Source organism: Cebus imitator, unplaced genomic scaffold (genome assembly GCF_001604975.1).
Source record: "Cebus imitator isolate Cc_AM_T3 unplaced genomic scaffold, Cebus_imitator-1.0 Scaffold36, whole genome shotgun sequence".
Classification (NCBI taxonomy): domain Eukaryota; kingdom Metazoa; phylum Chordata; class Mammalia; order Primates; family Cebidae; genus Cebus; species Cebus imitator.
In genome coordinates this window covers 1,418,471-1,438,223 of record NW_016107351.1, presented here as the reverse complement: position 1 = coordinate 1,438,223, position 19,753 = coordinate 1,418,471, and the positions used below count along the sequence as shown (strand labels likewise).

Below are 19,753 nucleotides of genomic sequence, written 5' to 3'. Positions count from 1 at the left end.
AAAAAAAAAAAAAAAAAAAAAAAAAAAAAGATTAGTTTAAACTTTTTAGTTGAAAGGTCTCAAAATTGAATGGCATAGGCTGGGCCTGATGGCTCACGCCTGTAATCCCAGTGTTTTAGGAGGCTGGTGGGTGGATTGCTTCAGGCCAGGAGTTTGAGACCAGCCTGGTCAGCATAGCAAAAACCTGTCTGTATTGAAAATACAAAAATATTAACCTGGCATGTTGGTGGGTGCCTGTAATCCCCGCTTCTCCAGGCTGAGGCAGAAGAATCACCTGAACCTGGGAGGCGGAGGTTGCTGTGCACCAAGATCGTACCACTGCACTCCAGCCTGGGCAACAGAGCAAGACTCTATCTAAAAAAAAAAAAAAAGTTGAATGGAATAAGGGCATTCCCTTTCCAGCTCGTTGAAAAACAGCAAATCATGTTTCTATATTAGCTTTATTTTTTGTGCTTAATGATTTAAAATTTTAAATCTGATTCCTCTTCCCACATACTTCAGCCACGTGTCTTTTTACCCACTGTTGTACATCTGGCAGTTTCAGTCATTCCTGCTCCTTGTTCCACCAGCTGTCCCCAAATGTCTGTTTTATGGTTGAGTGGCTTGAGCCAGGGCTCGGCTTTTATTTTATTTTATTTTTATTATTTATTATTTATTTATTTATTTATTTATTATTTATTTTTTTTGAGATGGAGTTCCGCTCTTGTTGCCCAGGCTGGAGTGCAATGGCGTGATCTCGGCTCACCGCAACCTCCGCCTCCTGGGTTCAGGCATTCTCCTGCCTCAGCCTCCTGAGTAGCTGGGATTACAGGCATGTGCTACCATACCTGGCTAATTTTTGTATTTTTAGTAGAGATGGGGTTTCGCCATATTGGTCAAGTTAGTCTTGAACTCCTGACCTCACAATATGCCTTCATGGGATTACAGGTGTGAGGGACTGTGCCTGGCACAGGGCTCAACTTTTATTTATTTATTTTAATTAATTAATTTATTTATTTGAGATGGAGCCTGGCTCTGTTGGCCAGGCAGTGGTGTGAATTGCAGCCTCCACCTCTCAGGTTCAAGCAATTGTCCTGCCTCAGCCTCCTGAGTAGCTGGGATTATAGGCACTCACCACCACACCAGGATAATTTTTGTATTTTTAGTAGAGATAGGGCTTCGCCTTGTTGGCCGGGCTGGCCTTAAACTCTTGACCTCAGGTGATCTGCCTGCCTTGGCCTCCCAAAGTGTTGGGATTACAGGCGTGAGCTACCACACCTGGTCAGGACTTAACTTTTCAACATTAATCCATTTCTTAGCCCTGTAATCTACAAACCCCCTCCTCTATCCGACTTTAACTTTTTCAAGACGTTTAAATCTCTTAAAAATGTGGTATGTTTCCTTGCAGGGTGCTCTATCTTCAGGCTTATCATTCTTTACAGTGTCTTGCATTCTCTCTCTGTCCCCAGGAAGTTCTGTAAAGTGGAGATGTTTGATTACATTTAGGATGAAAGCAGAGTTTTACACCAATGAAATGGTTTTTCATGACACCAAAATGAATGTAAACCAGAAGCAAGGGCCAGGGCTTTGCCCAGGGAGGACAGGAAAAACTCCCCAGAGGACAGTGGGGAATGGGGAGAGCTGAGAAGCTCCTTCTCACTAACCCAGGTAACCACAGGTGTATTTTGGTGGGGCCAGGTGAATGCCCATATTGATAATAGAGGCTTTTTTTTTTTTTTTTTGAGATGGAGTCTTGCTGTCACCCAGACTGGAGTGTCATGACACGATCTCAGCTTACTGCAACTTCTGCCTCCCAGGTTCACGCAATTCTCCTACCTTAGCCTCCCAAATAGCTGGGATTACAGGTGCACACCACTACACCTGGCTAATTTTTTTGTATTTTTAGTAGAGACAGGGTTTCACTATGTTGGCCAGACTGGTCTCACTCCTAACTTTGTGATCTGCCGGTCTCAGCTTGGGATTACAGGCGTGAGCCACCGCGCCCAGCATGTTTCGTTGTTTCTGTTGTTGTTCTAGTGACAGGGTCTCACTATGTTGCCCTAGCTGGACTTGAACTCCTGGGCTCCAGCAGTCCTCCTGCCTCAGCCTGCCAGATAGCACACCACCACACTCATCTGGGTTTGCTGTGTGTGTGTGTGTGTGTGTGTGTGTGTGTGTGTGTGTGTGATGGATTCTTGCTCTTTCGCCCAGGCTGGAGTGCAGTGGCGCCAGCTCGGCTCACTTGCAACCTCTGCCTTCTGAGTTCAAGCGATTCTCCTGCCTCAGACTCCGAGTAGCTGGGATTATAGGAATGCACCCCCACGCCTGGCTCATTTTTGTATTTTTAGTAGAGACAGGGTTTCACCATGTTGGCCAGACTGGTCTGGAACTCCTGACCTCAGGTGACCCGCCCGCCTCGGCCTCCCAGAGTGCTGGGATGTCAGGTGTGAGCCACCCCGCCCACCCTTTAGTGAGTCAGTTTTAAGGCACAGTGTTTGACAAGTCTAATGTGCTTTCCATAGAGGATAAGCAGCCCCAGGTTTCTTTTGCTAAAATTGAAGTCCTGTGAAAAATTCGGAGTGACTAAATTCGACAAAGACCCTGGGAGCCTGAGGCTGATAAACAATGAATCCATTCCGTATCCCAGAGGACTCTGGGAACAATGAATGTTGCCGAGAGGTATTTTAATTTAAAAAATGCAATCAGGGAGACGGGCAGGTCCTCGAATGGGCAGGTCCTCGAATGAGTCACCCTCAGTGCATCCTCGGACTCATGAGACTCATCAGACACCCCAGGCCAGCATCACGTGGCGGACACACTAGAATGAGGCAGCACCTTTGTCCCAATGAGCCCTCCCCCAGGACTCAGAGTGGCCCAGACCCCTGTCCTCAACAACTCTGATTTGAAAGAGGTGATTTCAAGCAGAGTTGTGCTGAGGCTAGAAAGCCCCCATGGGCGGCTCCTCCCGGGGCTGGGAGCCCGCTTGCTGTGGGGCTGGTGCTGCCAGGACTGGGGCAGCCAAGATCTCCAGCTCCACAATGCCAGGCTGACCCTGCTGTGGGCCAGGGCTGGGACTTGCTGTGCTCAGCTGGCTGCAGCTGTTCCATGGGGTCTTCAGGTTCTTGGAGATCAGGGGTGCTTGTTTCTCTTGATCGTGGTGATGCGAGCACCCTTCTCTGTGCCAGGCCATCTCCGTGGAGAAAGCATTTCTAGGTGTTTGGGCCAGTGCCCGCAGCCTTTGTCTGTCCTGGGAGGCAGAGCCCTTTGAGTTAGCAGATGGGAAAGAGATGGATGCAGTGCTGTTTGGCTGGCAGGGCCCATCCACAGCTGCCCATCAGCACATTGCTTCCAGCGCCCGAGCAGCACACCCAATCCCGGATGTCTAGGAAGAGTCTTCCAGGTCCCCAGGCCCACCCCGCCTGCCCTTGATCAAGAGACTGGTTCACTACCCAGATGGGAGTCTCCTTGGTGCCTTGACCATTCATATGACCTTCTTGGCATCACAGATCAAGTGTCTGCAGATGGTCCCCAGGGCTTGTAGGTCAGACAATGCCGTTTTTCCCCAGTCTCAAGCACAGGGGAAACAAGGTGGGCGAGGCCAGAGCTCCTCCTCCCCGATAGCGCTGCCTCAGAGAGGCCCCCGGCTATCCTCTGAGCAAGATGAATGCCTGCTGCAGTTGTCCTGGGTGGGGGCCTCAGTTGTCCTGGGTGGAGATCTCCTGTCTGGCGTTCCTTGGTCATTGCTGCTCTTTGCCTGAGGGCAGTCTGGTCAGGAGACTGATTGGGTAACTCTCCTGATTTCGGCTTTTCTGAAACATGAGAAACTACACTGCCCAGGGTCCTTCCCTGCGCCCCTGCCTGACTTGTCACATGCTCTGTGTCCAACCTGGTCACACCCATCCTCTCTCCCCTGCCACCCCCCTGCAGGCAAGGTGCCCGGTGACGACTGCCCGTTGGTGTGGGGCCAGTGCTCCCACTGCTTCCACATGCACTGTATCCTCAAGTGGCTTCACGCACAGCAGGTGCAGCAGCACTGCCCCATGTGTCGTCAGGAGTGGAAGTTCAAGGAGTGAGGGCTCAGCCTTGCCCTCGCTGGAGGTGGCGTCCTGAGACCCCTCCTCATGCTGGCGCCAATGGCTGTAGTTACTGCTGGGGACAGTTCTCTTGGGCTTCAACAAGGTGGAACGAGGGCTGGAGCTTCGTTTGTTTTTCCATCACGATGTTGACACTTTTATCCAATAAGTAAAACTCATTAAACTACTCAAATCTTGCCGGAGGCCTTTGGGTGCTTGTGTTCTCGGCATATTGATGCGGTCTCCATGTGTTTTGATATGAAAACTCATGAATAAACATCTCCGTGAAACACTGCCAAGGCCCACATCAAACCCTGAGTCAAGGAGCAGGATGAGACAGGGCCTGGGGCATGCTCTTGCCTGCTGGAAGCCTGGCGGTGGCCCTGGAACCCTTCCTCGGGCTGGCTCTGAGGGACCTGGTCCTGCACAGCTGCCAGCTGCTGCTCATGGTCCCTCCAGACTGAAGGCCACCATCTCTGAGCGGGCATCTGTTCTCTCCATCCCTTCTCTCACTGGGACTGAAGGCAGCTCCTCATTGGGGCTGGGCCCCTCGCAGTGTAGGGATTGATGTCCTGACACTGGGAAGTATGTCCACACATGTCTGAGGGTCCCTTGCCTAGGGAAGGGTGGCCCTGGGAGGGTCCTTGGGGTGCCTCTGCTCACCATAATAGCAGAGGGGCTGCTGGGGGAGCGGTAGCCCAGCCCCAGGGCCTCAGGCTGCTTCTGGATGGAGATGGCACAGGCTGTGTCCAATAACCTAAGGAGCCCTTGGCATGCACAGGACAAGTGCCCCGTGCCCAGTGTGAGTCTCCTGACACTTGCTTCCTTCCTCACAGCACCCTGGGGACTAGACCAGAACTCACCAGAAATCTGTGTCAGAGTTCCCTAGAGGGACAGGAGGTATAGGATAGACGTATCTAGGGAGGGAGTTTATTGGGAGAATTGACTCACACAATCACAAGGTGAAGTTCCACAATGGCCATCTGCAAGGTGAGGCGCAAAGAAGCAGGTCTGAGTCCCAAAACAAAAGTAGGGAAGCCAACAGCGCAGCCTTCAGTCTGTGGCCAAAGGCCCGACAGCCCCTGGCAAACCACTGGCGTGAGTCCAAGAGTCCAAAAGCTGAAGAACTTGGGGTCCGATGTTCAAGAGCAGGAAGCACCCAGCATGGAAGAGAAATGGGGGCCAGAGGAATCAGCCCGTCCAGTCCTTCACGTTCCTCTGCTTGCTTGTATCCTGGCCACACTGGCAGCTGATAAGATGGTGCCCACCTGGATTGAGGGTGGGTCTGCTTCTCTCAGTCCGCCAACTCAAATGTGAATCTCCTTTAGCACCACCCTTACGGAGACACACCCAGGAACGGTACTTTGCATCCTTCAATCCTATCAAGTTGACAGTATTCACCATCACACCTGGGAAGCATGGAACCCAGAAACACAGGTGTCAGGGCTGCAGTGCCAGTGCCTGTCCTGAGGACATATCTAAAAGAGGACGTGACCAGGACCTGGGGAGAGCATGAAATGGTGAGGGCACAGTGAGCTTGAATGGCACCTGCCAGGAGAGTGGCCAGCAGTCCTGCCTGGTGCCCCGCAGAACTTCTCCTGGCGGCTCTGCAAACTTACATCTGGCCAGTGCTGGGCAGGCACCGAAGTCTGGATCTTGGCATGGGTGCCAACACTGAGGAGTCAGGATGCAGCTGGCTGGGACACCCACAGGGGCCGCAGTAACGCGGGTGAGAGGTCTGTTGCCTCAGAGCTTCCTGGCTGTTCTCTGGCTCGGGTTCCCCAGGCTCGGTGGGGTCAGGCCCCTGCCTGTCCTCCTTCCTGGAGTGCCCACCGTCTCCTGGGAGATGGAGCCTCTCCTAGGGAATGTGCTCTGCCTCCGTCCTTCCTGGTGCCTCCTCCTGAATGACAGGATGTGCAGGCTCAACTCTGAACCCACTGTGGCCAACTACCTGCCTCTTGGCTTCCCAGCCACCTGGATTTCTCCAATTCTGTGATTCCTGGGCGCGGCAGGGGCTTCTCCTGGGCCGGCTCTGCTCCATCTCCTGCATTGCTCTGCCATCTGCCTCCCCTATGAAAGCTCAGGGCCCTTTTGGGGTCCTGTCAGGTCGGGAGCCTCAGCCTGTGTACCCTGCCAGACAGGCCCAGAATTCTGGAGACCTCTGAAAACATTCCCCAGGCCTCTGCTTCATCCCTGGAGCAACTCCTTTGCGCTCTGCCGCCAGCTCCATTTCCTTGATGGGGGACTGTCTGACCTCCCGTTTGTCTGGACCTCCATGTCTGCTGCATGAATGAAGAAGGTGCCAGGCACACGTAGGTGGAAGGAGCTTCCAGGCCACTGGCCGCAGGGGCAGAGCTGGGCAGGGAGGGGCCTCCAGTCCTAGGCCAGGAATCCTAGAGCTCCAGTGCCTCATGTGGCTTTCCTGAGGTCAGTGCCTGGCCTTCTTGCCCTGCTCCCAGAGGACCCGGCCAGTAGCAGCCCTGCTGGTGGAACCTCCCCTGATGGGCACGAAAGAAATGAGGGACCCCGCAAGCCGCGTGGACTCCCATGCCTCGGCCAAGAATCTCCCTTAGGGTGGGAGAAACCGCCCCCTGGGCACTGTGCAGTCCTCTCCAGCCTCAGGGGTACTGCGGACCGCCTGGGGGACGATTCCTAGGGCTGGGCGCCCGTGGGCCTTCCCCTGCTCCCGTTGAGGCCCACGCAGGCCGGGCCTGGAGGGCGCGAGCGGCGTGGGTGGGAAGCTTGAGGGGGCGTCGGGTTTCCACCAAGCGCCAGACCTCTGCGCGCCTCCGGCGCTCACCCGCGCTGCTGGTTCCTCTGGGATGGAGAGGGGCGACGAGTCCTCCGCGCCCGCGCCCGCTGCACCCCCAGCCAGTCCGCCCACCCCGGCCTCTCGGCAGCCTCCGCCCGCCCCCGCCCCCGCCCCACCGCAGATATAAGGCGGCCCGGGAGGTGGCTGCTCTGAGCCCCGACGCGCTGCCCGCCCGCCCACAGCCCCATGGCCCGGCCGGCGACACTGGCGGCCGCCGCCCTGGCGCTGTGCCTGCTGCTGGCGCCGCCTGGCCTCGCGTGGTACAAGTCAGCGGCGGGGCGCAACTCCTACTCCGTGGGCCGCGCTGCGGGGCTGCTGTCCGGCTTCCGCAGGTCCCCGTACGCGCGGCGCTCCCAGCTCCACAGCGGGGCGCAGCCCCCGGGCCCGGCAGGCGCCTCCCTCGAGCTGCACCCCAGGCTGCGGAGTCTCGTGAGTCCGGTGGGCCAGGAGCTGTCGGGGGGCGGCGGCAGGACAGGGGTGGGGGCGCAGCGGCCCCTCAGCCTCCGCCCACCCGCCCCAGGCCTTGTGCGTCCAGGAGGTTGCCCCGAACCTGCAGAGGTGCGAGCGGCTCCCCGACGGCCTCGGGACCTTCCAGTGCAAGGCGGATGTCTTCCTGTCCCTGCGCGCAGCCGACTGCCGCGCCGCCTGAGCCTGGACCCCAGACCCGGACCTCGCCTGGCACCGCTGGGGACCCCGCCCCCACCGTCCCACTCGGGGACTCCGGACCCCGCGGGGCGTAGGATGGCGCTCCAGCTCTCCCCTACTCCGCCCACCTTGCAGTTAATGGTAAATAAATAAATAAGGCGGCCTCGGAATGAGGGGTGCTGGAGGATGGGCAGTCGGACCACGAGGGGTACCGGGCCTGGAAGTCTCCAAGACTGGGTAGGAGAGGGCAGCGGGGTGTGCGGCAGCAGGGCAAAGTTGGCCTGGGCAGCCCAGAAGTTTTCAGATCCCCGGGTGAAGCTGGCCAGGACCTATGCCTGACCGAACCCCAGCCCAAGGGAACCTAGCGTTGGTGCTTCCTGGGGGCAAGTGCAGGGCCACTGCTGGCATGGTCCCCAGTGTCTTCACCAATTCCTTTGCACCCACACTTGAGAGCCGAATCTGTGAGGGCATGGGCTGGCACCCCTGGCTGCCTTCCTCTTGCCCCCATCCCTTCTGGCCAGGCCAGGTCCAAGGGGGCAGGGGCAAGAAGAGTTGGGGGCCTGAGCTCTGGCCCCAGAGGCCTGGAGCATGCCTCCCCGGAGCTGAGGGTGGGAGACGGGTGGGTTCTCCCTCTGTGGCTGAGTCTCTGGGCCACTGGTGTGGGCCCTGACCTCCAGTGCTGCTAAGGGAACCGGGCCAGCCACAGGCAGCACACTCAGGGCCTTTCCACCCTCCCCCAGCCTGGGGCCCAGGCAGCCCCTGCCCCTGCACCAATCTTGGGGGACTGGCTGGTTCCTCTGCTCAGGGGACCCCGAAGCCCAGGGGTCAAGGGGGAGCATTGGCACCACCCCACTCCTGAAGGTGGGGGCCTGGTGGGACCAGGATGGCCTGCCTGTGCTTCACACCTTGGCCCCTGGCTAGGAGAGCAAGGCGAGATGCTGCCTTCTGGGCTGTGGGACAGCCTCGGTGCACCTCGCCTCCGGCTCCTTTGCTGGGTGGTGAGGTCGACCTCACAAAAGCAGAGGACAGTGGAGGCTGCCATAAGAGCCTTGTTTGGCCTCTGGGCTGCTCCAGGGGGGCCCTGACAGGGGTGCAGGAAGGAGAGATCACGTGGCCCCTGCAGGGTCAAGGAGCCTCAGCCCTGGTTCTCCTTCCTACTCTAGCTTCCCTTGCTATAGGGGGCAGCCCCACGCTTTGGAGGGCTGGAGGCTGGGGTTCCACTCAATGCCAGGCTGCTCGCTGCCCTACTGGCTGCTGGGTGCGTGGTGGGGGCACGCCCTCTCCCGGTTGTCCCTTGTGGGAAGAAGTTAGGGAGGGTGCCTGCCCTTCTGGGGATGCCCACAAGGGCCAAGAGGCTCTCCTTGCTGGGTGGGTGGTTCCCCAGTCCTTCCCAGCAGGGCGGGGAACCCTGCACAGCACTGCCACCAGGCTTTATTCAGTTATACCAAAAAGATTTACATTAGCCATTATGTACAAACAGAATAGAGTCCATAAGGTGAGCCAGGAAGCTGCCAGGGAGGAAGGCAAGCATGTTTTCCTGGAGCAGGTGCCAGGTGGCAGGACACTGTGTTGGGGGGTACCAAGTGGGAGGTGGCGTGGTCTGCACCCAGAGAACTAAAGGGGTGACGGTCACTGCTCTCTAAAGCCCTCTGTTCTGCACTTCCCACCACAGCTGGGTGGGCAGCGTGGCTTCTGTCCAGGTGCTGGATGCCCTCGATGAGCAGCTTCACTGAAAGGGCGGAGAGCCTGCTGTGAACCAGGCACCTTGAAGGCAGGCAGGAGGCAGAGTCCTCACCAGCCTTTCCAGAGCCAGGCCAGTTAGAGAGGGCGGCGCAGAGTCCTATGGCCAAATGTAGAAGGCGCAGAAGCAGAGCAGGGTGAGGGTTGGCCAGGGTCTCCACCAGGTCAGAAGCCACCATCTTGCTCTCCCAGGGGCTGGGCCGCCTGCCGCCTGACGGCCTCCAGGAAGGCCAGCTCCTTGGCTTCTTTCTTCTGGTTTCGCGCCTCGTACTCCAACCTGGGGGGAGGGCAGGGTGAGTCTAGTGGAGGGCGCCTACGAGATGGCTCCAAAGGGCCCCCTCCTAGCTTCACCTGTTGGTTATGATCCTCTGGACAATGAGGTCCGTGGTGAGGTCGCTGCCACTGTCAATCTGACGGAAGATGCCCCTTCTCTTGGGCTCCTGGGGGTCCAGAGAGGAGAGGGGGATGAAGGTCCCTACTGACCTCCCCAGGACCCATCCAGTGCCCTGTCCCAAAGAGAGACCAGCACCCAGGGTCCCGTGGGAGTGGTGCAGTCAGAGCAGCTGTGGCCACTGTGCCCGTTTCCCAGGCAGGCACAGTGAGGCATTAAGTGGCTGGGAAGTGCCAATGGCAACCCCTGTGTCCAGCGAGGGCCATCATGACCTGCCTGGTATGGGTCGGAGCCATCCCTGTCCGGCATTATTTCCGTCTTTCCGTGACACACCAGGTCCACCTGGAGAAGGAGGGGGGTCAGGAGCCCTCTCCAGGGAGGCAGCCACCGTCGCCACCCACAGCCCAGCACAGGCCCTGGGGTTGGGAGAGCGGACCCCACCCCTTCCTCAGCCCAGGCACTTCCTAGGCCCCACCTAGGAGCCCACATCCAGACAGCGCTCCCAGCCCATGCGGAGCCTCACCTTGAAGTGACTTAGGAGCTCTGCTGTGACTGCGTATGGGGCCCCAATCACCACTTCTGACACGTACTGTGGGGACAGTGGGCAGAAAGGTTTGCTTGGTCCCTGCTACTGTTAAGCCAGGGCCAGGGAATGGTGGGAGACAGTCCAGACATGGGGTGGGGCTGCCAGTGAGTAGCAGGGACGGGCTGGGCAGGCTGGAGACCCCTTGGGCTTCTCAGTGAGTTGATAAGGAACAGCACCTGGAGATCTGGCCACCCCCACTCCTGCCTCACCCAACAGGCATGGGCAGGTGCCACAGAACTCGGAGTGCTGGATGTGGCCCTGCCCTGGTTCAGGGAGCCCTTGGTAGGGAGATATTGTAGGGATGTCCCCCCATTCCTGGGCTGGCTCCTGGCCCCAACTCACCCGGCAGGCCAGCACACTCAGGGTCCGCTCATGCAGGTTCATGATAGGGTAGTTCTTCCCCTTATAGTGATTGACCTCCTGTGGCCAGAGTGATGCTGGCTCAGCCCAGAGACTTCAGGTGGACAGGATATGACCCCTCCCTGCTGTCCCTTGTGGGAAGAGGTCGAGGAGGATGCCCGCCCTTGTGGGGATGCCCAGACAGGACAGCCCTGGACCCCAGAAGCCCATGATCACCCCCCAGGGTCTCCTTTGACTTCACCGCGGGCCTCCTCCTCCCAGAGACCACCTGCACCTGACACCAACCCCTAGGGCCCCCTCGAGGGCCTATCAGCTGCCCAGGGGCCCAGGGAGCAAGAGGGCACTGGGCAGTGACCTGGTCAAAGTGCAAGCCAGCTATGATGTAGGGCCTCTCTGCCAGCCTGTGCACCTTCTCCAGGAAGTCCACATGCCCGATGTCTGTGCCCAGGTTAAGAAGTAACCAGGACGGGAATGGCAGGGGGCAACTCCCCAACAACTTGTGCCCAGGGGCCTCCCACCATCCTCCCTCCAACAGCTCGTGCCCAGGGGCCTTCCGCCATCCTCTCTCTGACAGCTGCTCCCCCGCAACCCAGCCCAGTCTGGGGGCCCCAAGGAGTCAAGTGAGGCCCCTGGGTCCCACCCCACGTGGCACACATTGGGAGCAGCAGAGGCCCAGAGGATACGGAACAGGTCAAAGGCGCCAGCCACATAGATGACTGTCTCCCCTGGCTGGGGCTCCTTCCCAGAAGCAAACTGGATGATCTTCTGGGATGTCTGCAGAAACTGGGATACCCCAGTCCAGGGGTTCCGCCCCCCAGGGCACTGTAAGCCAAGAGAGGGAGCAGGTTGGCAGGGGAGGCCTCCCAGGTGCTGTCCTTGCCAGGTCACCAAACCCTCAGCTGTTGCCTGCCAGCAACTCCATTTCCAGGCAATCACCTCGGGCAGGGGACACACTGCCAGGCCAAGTGGCAGGTGGGACTGTGGCGCACCCCACAGCCATAGCAGGCACCACAGCTGACACCACCTCAGCCCAGCCACTGCCCGCCAGGAGGAGGCCCAGAGCCAGGTGGCCGGTGCACACAGCCCTTGGGAGGGACCCGGCACCCTGAGACCACCGTCTGGTCACCTGGGAGGAGCCTTCTGAGGAAAGTATGTCCCCGGCGGGTATCGGGTGAGGGGACTACAAAGGGAGAGAGGACCAGGCCACTTGGTTAGAGGCCACCTGTCCACAGGCATTCCTTGCTCCTCCTCCAAGCAGTGGCTGCTGTGACCGGCCAGCTGGTGCCACCACCTGACTGCCCTCCCTCCCAGTGCCCATCAGTCGCTGAGCCTGGCGGTCACTGCTTGGCCAGCACCAGGAAGAGAGGGAGCAGGGTGGATGGTGAGGCTCTGGGCTGGCCTTCCCCAAGGGATGGCTGGGACAGGCGGCTGAGGGTAGCTCCCGTAGCTGTGTGCCTAGCTCCCCTGCATGGCCCCACTCACCTTGCCAAAACTGTCTGCATACTCCCGGTACTCAGAGGACATCTCCTGCACAGAAGAGCAGAGCAGGGCTGAAAGGCCTGCACTCCAGGTGTGGCCACCCCAGGACCAGGCGGGGACGGGAGCGTGGGCAGGAGGGCCCTGAGGGAGCAGGGAGATGCTCCTCCTTTCCCATGGCGACCTGGACCCGGGGACCTCGGGGACTCCGCCCCTACTCACCTGGCTGCTGTGGTGGGCTTTAGTCACCAGCAGCATGCGGCCCACGAGGTCTGTTGTGGACACCCCCTGTGTGCGCTTGCACTCTCTGGGGGACAGAGAGGGAGTGGGGTCTCTTCCTGGGGCACTTGCAAGGCTCTGCCTCCAGCTACCCCCACTAGGGACACTAGCGGCCCTGTTGTGGCAGAACCTACGGCTGCCCGAAGACTGAGGGTCCCCTCCCTGTGCAAGGCCACGACAGAAAACCTGGGCTGGCAACGTGAGGAAGGCCTCCATTCTTTTTATTTTTTTGAGTTGGAGTTCCGCTCTTGTTACCCAGGCGGGAGTGCAATGGCGCGATCTCAGGTCACCGCAACCTCCGCCTCCTGGGTTCAGGCAATTCTCCTGCCTCAGCCTCCTGAGTAGCTGGGATTACAGGCCGCGCCACCATGCCCAGCTAATGTTTTGTATTTTTAGTAGAGACGTGGTTTCACCATGTTGACCAGGATGGTCTCGATCTCTTGACCTCATGATCCACCCACCTCAGCGTCCCAAAGTGCTGGGATAACAGGCTTGAGCCACCGCGCCTGGCAGGCCTCCATTCTTTTACTGACTGGAGGGAGGGATGGGAGTATGGAAAGGACCCTTGCTGGAGCACAGGTGTGCAATGGTATGGAGAGGGCAGGCACTGGGGTGGTGGCTCTGCTCCTGCCTCCCTCATGCCCACGTCCTGCCCAGTGAGCATCTGTGGCCGAGCGAATTCCCAGCTGCAGCATCCCATGCAGGAGCCATTGGCCTTGTGCTCCCTGACGTTTGGTAATTGAGATATAGTGCCAGCTCCCCGGCAGTGCCAGCCACATCCCCCGAGCTCAACAGCCGCCACCTCACAAAGCTGTGCCTTTGGAGCTCTGGGGCCATGAGTCTGCAGCACCAAATGGCGAGGGCCACCAGGTGCACCCCACAACGCTGCCCCCATCCCTCGAGTTCCCAGGACTCAGACGCTCCATCATGGGCTCCCAGGAAATAGCAAAGCACGAGCTGGGGGGAGCCCCGTGCCCAGCTCCCTGGACGGCCGGGCCCGAGGTGGAGACTCACCTGTACCTCCCAGCCTGCTTTACCTCCTCATAGGTGTCCCGGCCATCTACGGTCAGAGTGATGTCATCTAAGCAGTAACACACAAGGACAAGGATCCTTAACCCAAAGCCAACAGGACCTTCAGGGCCCAGGACCTTCCAAGCCCCTGGCCTGCCCTGGTGTCCATGTGCCCATTTCTAGGTAGTCTCAGATCCTCGAAGGGCATGGAGGCCCCCTGTCCCCGGTTGTCCCACCAGCAGATCTGATCCTGAGCCAGCTAACATCCACAGGCCCCCAGGCCCCAGCCCCGACACTCACTGCCATGAACACAGAAGTCACAGTTGTATTTGTCCAGAGTCTCTAGTGTGGTGACGTAGGGGGCCGCTGGCACCACCTCATCCACCCACTTGATGGCCTGCACCATCTTGTATCTCTCCTCCTGAGTGAACACCGGGGGCCCCTTGTGCTTGGCGATCTCCTCTAGGAAAAGAACAAGGGGGGCACTGGGGACCCCAGCCCACCCGGCCCCTCTGGTAGGAGGCCCCTTCTCAGCCCCCAGCTGTAGCCACACATGAGGGCTGGTGGAGGGCAGGCTGTGTCTCTTGCCAGTCCTTAGCCCACTAGTGCTGGTCAACTGGGTGGCTCTCTCCCCCTTGAGAGTCTCAGGCAAAGGCAGGGATTCCTTCTGACAAGCAGGTGCTCAGCCCCTGAGGGACTGGGAGCCATGCTGGTGGCGGTGAGGAGCAGGTGCCCCTTCTCTTGAGCTGGGACAGGAAGTGCAAGATGGGACAGGCATTAGGCCATCCTCAGCTGGGGCCGGCTGGGTGATACTACAGTGCCCTCCCGTGAAGCTATGTCCTGGCAAGGCAGTCCCAGGTCTGCAGGCTTTCAGTCAACAGGCACAACCCACAGGAGGGCTGTGGGGCAGTGGGTGGGCGAGGCTGCCTGTGCATACCATCAGTGTGCACGCCCACGATGAGGTAGTCGCCCATGGCCCGTGCCTGGCGCAGCTGGTTGGAGTGGCCGTAATGCACCATGTCATAGCTGTGGAGACAGAGAGAGTAGCTGGTCCCCATGCCAAGGGTGGGAACCAGGTGGCCCTCTGGCTTCAGGGCAAAGCTTTGCTCCTCTGAGGACTCCTTAGGAAGCGCTCTGAGAAGTTGCTGCTGGGGGCCCTGGGGCTGGGATTCAGGGTGCAGGTGCTCAGCTCTCCACCCCACTGGCTCCTGGGCCTGATGGTGGGACCCCTGTGCCAGATCTAGAAAGGGTAGCGGGGGCAGGGATGTCAAGGCCTGGCGGGGTCCAGAGGACTGGTGGGTGTAGGACGGACCGGAACCCACTGAAAGCTGCAGGGCCCTGTGTCCCACACCTCCCAGCACTCTGCCCCTGTCCTATCCCCTCACCAAATATAAACTGCCCTGGGCAGTCACTTCAAAATAAGCCAGTGTTAACTCTCGGGGTGGGATCTGATCCTCGACAGCCTTGAGACAAGTGAACAGTCCCTGGGGCCAACCCAAAACAAACCCAACCACAGAAGGTGGCCCTGGGAATCACTGGCCCTGAGAATCCTGTTTCCTCTACCCCAAAGGTCTCTGAAGCTTAGTAGGCTTCACTCAGGGTGAGCAGCCACTGCCTTGCCACCTGGTTCTAGAGTTTTCATTCACAAATCTGGGACTGGTAACACATGAATTCTCAAGCCCAAAGCTACACAGCCCTGTCACAAACTGGGCCCCACTGCCCTTCTTTACAGCAGCTGCCCATCCCCTCAAGAGTGGATGAAGCTGTCCCTGCCTCTTCAAGGAGAGATGTGACCCTGGCAGCCCGACACAGTACACAGAGCTGCTCCGTGAGTGTCACTGCTTCCTCCCAGCATGGACACCCAGCACCCCTGCCACAGTGCACGGAGCCCCAGCAGACATGCAGGGTCAAGTCTGGTGGGCCCTGGACAGGCTGGAGGGGAGGAGGGGTCAGAGGCTGGGCCAGTGGAGCACAGCCTGGAATGGTGCTGGGTCTAGTCACTGCAGCCTATAAGCACACGGGGTTGGGGCCTGCTCCCGGCAAGGTCAAAGTCCACTGACACAAAGCCACATTCCTCCCAGACACAGAGGGCAAGGTCCCGCTTGCTCTGCTGGGAAGGGCTAACCTGATAGAGGCGCTTTCTTCACAGCGACTCACGTGCCATCCGTTAGGCACGTGAAAGGATCAGAGACAGCAAATTATCAGTAAAGGGCATCTTCCTTTCACTTGTTGACAACCCAAACTTTTCTTAAAACAATGCCCTCTGTCTGGCGAGAGAAGGCCGATCGCATTCCAGACCCGCGGAGGAGAACCCGGGAGCCCGCGGGCTTCACTGCGGGTCCCCAACAGGCGGGTCACATCTGCTGTCCAGCTACGGGGGCGCTCGCCCAGGGGCCAGGGGAACCCTGGGCCGGAGCCGGGCAGGCTGGTGTTTGGTGGTCACGGAGGAGCGGGGAGGCCTTCGCTCCAGATCGCAGCGCGGTGGCTGCACGGGACGGGTCGTCGCGACTGGGCGAGGCCTTCGCCACACAGACGGGGGCGCCCACGGCAGGGCGCGAAGCCTCTGCAGCCCGACCCTCCCGGCGCGCGCGCCTCGCAGCCGGGCAGCCCCGGCCCACGCCGGACGCGGACGCTACCCAGAACGCGGGCCCGGTCCCTGTGCAACGGCCGGCTCAGCGCTCCGGAAAGAAGTCGGCCCCGGCGCCCCCGCGGCCCGCCCCGGCCCTGCGCTCACCAGCCGTCGCACCACACCCGCACGGCGCGCCTGCCCTCCGGGGCCAGCTGCTCTGCGCCGCCAACAGCCCCGCGCCCGTTCCGGATCATGGCTCCGCAGCGGCGGCGCAGCCAGCCTGGCAACTCCCGGCCACTCCGAGCGCCGCCGTCCGCCCCACCCCCCCAACCCGCCCGGCGCATGCGCAGCCGCCGTCACGCGGGCCTCACCCGCTCCGCACAGCCAATGGCGTGAGTCGCCCATCCAAGCCCCGCCCCCGTCGTCCCCGCCCCGCCCCAGGCCCTCAGGCCCGAGCCCCGCCCTCGAAGGCCGCGCCCCACCGCACCTCCGTGGACTGCCAATAGCGTGAGACCCTGGCGGTCCCGCCTCCCTCCACATGCACGGCCAATGGCGTGTGCCGCGCGGCCAGAGCCCCGCCCCCGGCCCACACCTGGCCTCTCCGCACGGCCTTCACCTGGCAAAGGGCGGGCCTGGCAGTGCGGAGCGCCGGGCGTCCCGCCGCCGCCGCCGCCCCCGTGAACCCCCACGGGGCGCTGTCCCAAGCAGGATTTTTTTTTCCTTGTTATTTTTTGGCACAATATCCATCATCCAACCACGGGAGTTTTTAAGCCAGGACCACACTGCCAGGCAGTGGACCTGTGCCTGGTGGGCCCGCGCCAACCACTCGCGGACACTGGAGGCCAGTGCAGAGAGATGTTTAATAGGAATAAAAAGGTCTGCATAAAGCCGAGGCTCAGAGCCACCCCTCCACCGTACATTCAGTACAGGAAGAGGGTTTTACAAAGTTCACACTTTTTCCTAAGTAGTAGAAATAGGGTGAGGCCCTGAGACTGGCCTGGTGAGTGAGGGAAGGCCGCTGGGCGCTTCCTCTGCCGGCCAGGGCTGAAATTACCCGAGTTCCGTTCTCACAGAAAGGGGCGGCTGCCACCTCTTGACATCGAGGATGAATGGGCAGGAGGTGTCCTCGATGGCCAAGCTGTATCAGGAGACAACCGCAGCAGTGCAAGGGGCTTCCACAAGGACAAATGGCTAAAGATGTCATGGTGAAAATGTCATCCCCAGAGTTCTCACTAGACCTGTGGGACAACCCAGCCTTCACCGTGACACTGGCCATCTGCAAAGTGCCAATTGTTTTTCATTGAGCACCAGGTTACGTCACTTTCTTCCTTTTTGTGCGTTTTGTGCAGCCCCTGCCAAACCAGCCCCCTAGAATGGGGGCCGAGCTAAGCGGTGCACCCCGGTCCCCAGGTGGGGCCTCCTCTCTGCTTCTGCACAGCGACTTCCGACTGTGGCTACCTTCTTCGCCAGCACGCAAGGGAGTCGCCAGTGAGAAAATGGGATCCTGCCACCTGCCAAAAAGGGAAAGCTGCATCAGGCAGGCCTGGGAGCATCTCGCAGTCACACCCGCCCCAGCTCGGGAAAGCTGTCTGCGGTCCCTGCCTTCCCATCCCCTTCCCTCCCGTGTCAACCGCGGCTGGGCTCCAGTTGGTGGCAGCTTGTTACCAAGCTGCAGAACGGATGTGGGAGAGGTCACCTCTCAGGTAGTCACTAAAGGTCAGTGCCCACATTAGCTAGCTTGGTCTCCTCAGAACTCCAGGTCCTCATCCACCACTGAGCAGCGTGCACACACAGGGCGGGGCAGCAGTGGCCCCGGGGCTGCCTCCGTCTCCAGGGATGAGTCGCTAGAACTCTGGGCCCCACCTTCGAATTGTAAGGCCAGGGGCAGGTGGACCAGACCCTCTCCCCTTTCCCAGCTGACTAGGGAGGTGTGGCCTACAGACGACACCGTGAAGAAACCATGTGTCTGACTGAGATGTAGAACCACAGATCATAACTTAAGATACAGATAAGCACTGATAAGGAAAATGAGCTAAGTTAATGTAAAAAAAAAAAATACAGTACACGATAGCCCACATCACAGAACACCACACACATAACATACAAGAAGTGCCAGGCCCAGAAGGCGAAGGGATCCTTAATTCTTGAACCCTTTGATTAAAAGAAGTTATTGATTTCCCCTATAAGACCCTGAAAATTCACAGAGAAAGAGAGTGTAAACTTTTTACTCAATACATACACCAAGTCTAAATTAGCACAAATTCTGTATTAAGGCACAAGTTTAGGCTTTCCCAAAATACGCCAACTCCCAAAACCAAGCACACAGATTCTGTCTGACCGGACTGCCGAGTGCACGTCCCCTCGAGACATTTCCCACCAGGCATCTCGGAGAGCTCCATGGGGAGGCCTGGAGCAGCAGCATGCAGGCAGAATCCCTCTCCCCTCAGGAATTCTGTGCATCACATCAGCTGGCGCAGGAGTGGCCCATGCACGGTCTCCGCCAGACACCGAGGTCAGGCCCTCTGGAGACCACCACGCCTCAGTCATGCCTCAGACACCGCTGCGAACACCTCAGAGCCTCCTCCACGCTCAGCTCATGAGAGAAGACAGACAAGACCCAGCACACGAGGTGCGGGGAAGCGGGCTGCTGCGGCGGCCCACTCACCTGCTATAGGCAGGGATCTCCAAGCCCAGCTCGGCCATGAGGAGCCGCATGACGTCATCACACTTCCCATGTAGCTTCAGGGCGGCCCAGTCATCCTTTGGGGTCCACTGAGGACAAGGAAAGCCGAGTGAGGGTAAAAGCAGCCCAACCCTTCCCAGTGGCCTGTCAGCCTCGGCCCCTGTGGCCTCGGTTGTTGCTCCCTGAACACCCACAGGGGGGCCCTATCAGACTGCCCTGGTGCATGGGTGTCGGGTGTCTCTGGCTCTGCATTCTAAGGCCCAGGTCTGAGGACGTGGCTCTCAGCACACGAGTTACCTGCAAGTTCACGATGTAGAGCTTGGGCCGCCGGCTAGGAGGCTTGGTCATGCACCAGAGGCGGGGGTACTTCTTTAGAACCTGTGGGAACAGACGGACAGACACAGCACACACACAAGGGGCAAGGCTGTAGAGTGCTGGGCCGCAGAGCTGGACGCCCTTGGGCAGGTGGGGGCTCAGCTCATTCATGGTGTCGTTGGCACGCACCTTCAGGCTGGACCCCAGACACAGGATGGTGTCTGCTCTGCTGGCAGCCTCAGTTGCCGCCTCCCAGTTCAGAGGCTGCCCCAACGTCCCCCTCTCCCCAAAGTGCACAATTGTGTCCCGGAGCTGGGCCCCACACTTGTGGCAGGTCCGGCCTGTCTGGTGTCTGTGGAGAGCGGTGCGCTCCGTCACATCGAACACCCGAACGTACTCCCTGTTGGGAACGCAGGAAGTGCAGACCTGAAGAGGAGAGGGCACAGTGAGTGGGACCCGCCTGCCCATGGAGTTCCCAGGTCCCCTCAGGACTGCTCACTTCAATGTACATGTTCCCGTGGAGCTCTGAGATGGCCGTGCGTGGCAGCCCACTCCTCAGGTGGAGCCCGTCACAGTTCTGAGACACCACATGCTGCACCTGGAAGGTGGAGTGGGAAGGGCCATCAGAGGCTGGCCACAGCGAGGCTGTTCTGAGCCCAGCAGATGGGTCCCAAGACCAGGAGCAACTCTGACCCCACAGAGAGCCTTTGAAAGTACAACACAGGCCGGGCGCAGTGGCTCAAGCCTGTAATCCCAGCACTTTGGGAGGCCGAGGCGGGTGGATCACGAGGTCAAGAGATCGAGACCATCCTGGTCAACATGGTGAAACCCTGT

At 59.4% G+C, this 19,753-nt stretch overlaps 4 protein-coding genes across 11 annotated transcripts in view; 2 read left to right on the top strand and 2 right to left on the bottom strand.

Moving 5' to 3' along the window:
- Positions 1 to 4,255, top strand: part of ANAPC11 (anaphase promoting complex subunit 11) — a 6,856-nt gene extending 2,601 nt beyond the window's left edge. For both annotated transcript variants that reach the window (XM_017524838.2, XM_037737175.1), the window contains exon 3: positions 3,907 to 4,255. In XM_017524838.2, the coding sequence (XP_017380327.1) occupies positions 3,907 to 4,052 (146 nt within the window). In that variant the 3' untranslated portion in view covers positions 4,053 to 4,255. The remainder of the gene's footprint in view (positions 1 to 3,906) is intronic.
- Positions 4,256 to 6,948: 2,693 nt separating this feature from the next.
- Positions 6,949 to 7,695, top strand: NPB (neuropeptide B). The gene is made up of 2 exons (XM_017524837.2): positions 6,949 to 7,293; positions 7,385 to 7,695. Exons 1-2 carry the CDS (start codon positions 7,051 to 7,053, stop codon positions 7,511 to 7,513), a joined length of 372 nt encoding a protein of 123 aa, XP_017380326.1. The 5' UTR covers positions 6,949 to 7,050; the 3' UTR covers positions 7,514 to 7,695.
- A 1,219-nt stretch (positions 7,696 to 8,914) lies between these two features.
- PCYT2 (phosphate cytidylyltransferase 2, ethanolamine) lies at positions 8,915 to 16,310 on the bottom strand. Of its 6 annotated transcripts, XM_017524820.2 has the most exons (14): positions 16,087 to 16,310; positions 14,290 to 14,378; positions 13,653 to 13,814; positions 13,356 to 13,422; positions 12,285 to 12,369; positions 12,069 to 12,113; positions 11,713 to 11,766; positions 11,270 to 11,408; positions 10,942 to 11,024; positions 10,569 to 10,646; positions 10,164 to 10,229; positions 9,917 to 9,982; positions 9,601 to 9,689; positions 8,915 to 9,526 (listed from the first exon to the last, which is right to left on the bottom strand). In XM_017524820.2, the coding sequence occupies exons 1-14, from the start codon at positions 16,263 to 16,265 to the stop codon at positions 9,415 to 9,417; spliced, it is 1,314 nt and encodes a 437-aa protein (XP_017380309.1). In that variant the 5' UTR covers positions 16,266 to 16,310; the 3' UTR covers positions 8,915 to 9,414. The 6 variants fall into 6 exon arrangements, with proteins under 6 accessions (XP_017380309.1, XP_017380310.1, XP_017380311.2 ...); XM_017524821.2 differs by lacking the exon at positions 11,713 to 11,766; XM_017524822.2 differs by lacking the exon at positions 13,653 to 13,814 and having other exon boundaries at positions 16,087 to 16,238.
- A 452-nt stretch (positions 16,311 to 16,762) lies between these two features.
- SIRT7 (sirtuin 7) overlaps positions 16,763 to 19,753 on the bottom strand; it is a 6,618-nt gene continuing 3,627 nt past the window's right edge. Inside the window, exons 6-11 of one of the 2 annotated variants that reach the window (XR_001823957.2) lie at positions 19,419 to 19,517; positions 19,109 to 19,345; positions 18,902 to 18,982; positions 18,587 to 18,693; positions 18,026 to 18,111; positions 16,763 to 17,432 (exon numbers count right to left, since the gene is read on the bottom strand). Coding sequence is in view for 1 of the 2 variants with exons in the window: in XM_017524826.2 (XP_017380315.1) it covers positions 17,234 to 17,432; positions 18,587 to 18,693; positions 18,902 to 18,982; positions 19,109 to 19,345; positions 19,419 to 19,517 (723 nt within the window). In the remaining variant the exon portion in view is untranslated. The remainder of the gene's footprint in view (positions 17,433 to 18,025; positions 18,112 to 18,586; positions 18,694 to 18,901; positions 18,983 to 19,108; positions 19,346 to 19,418; positions 19,518 to 19,753) is intronic. The other variant, XM_017524826.2, reaches the window with a different exon arrangement.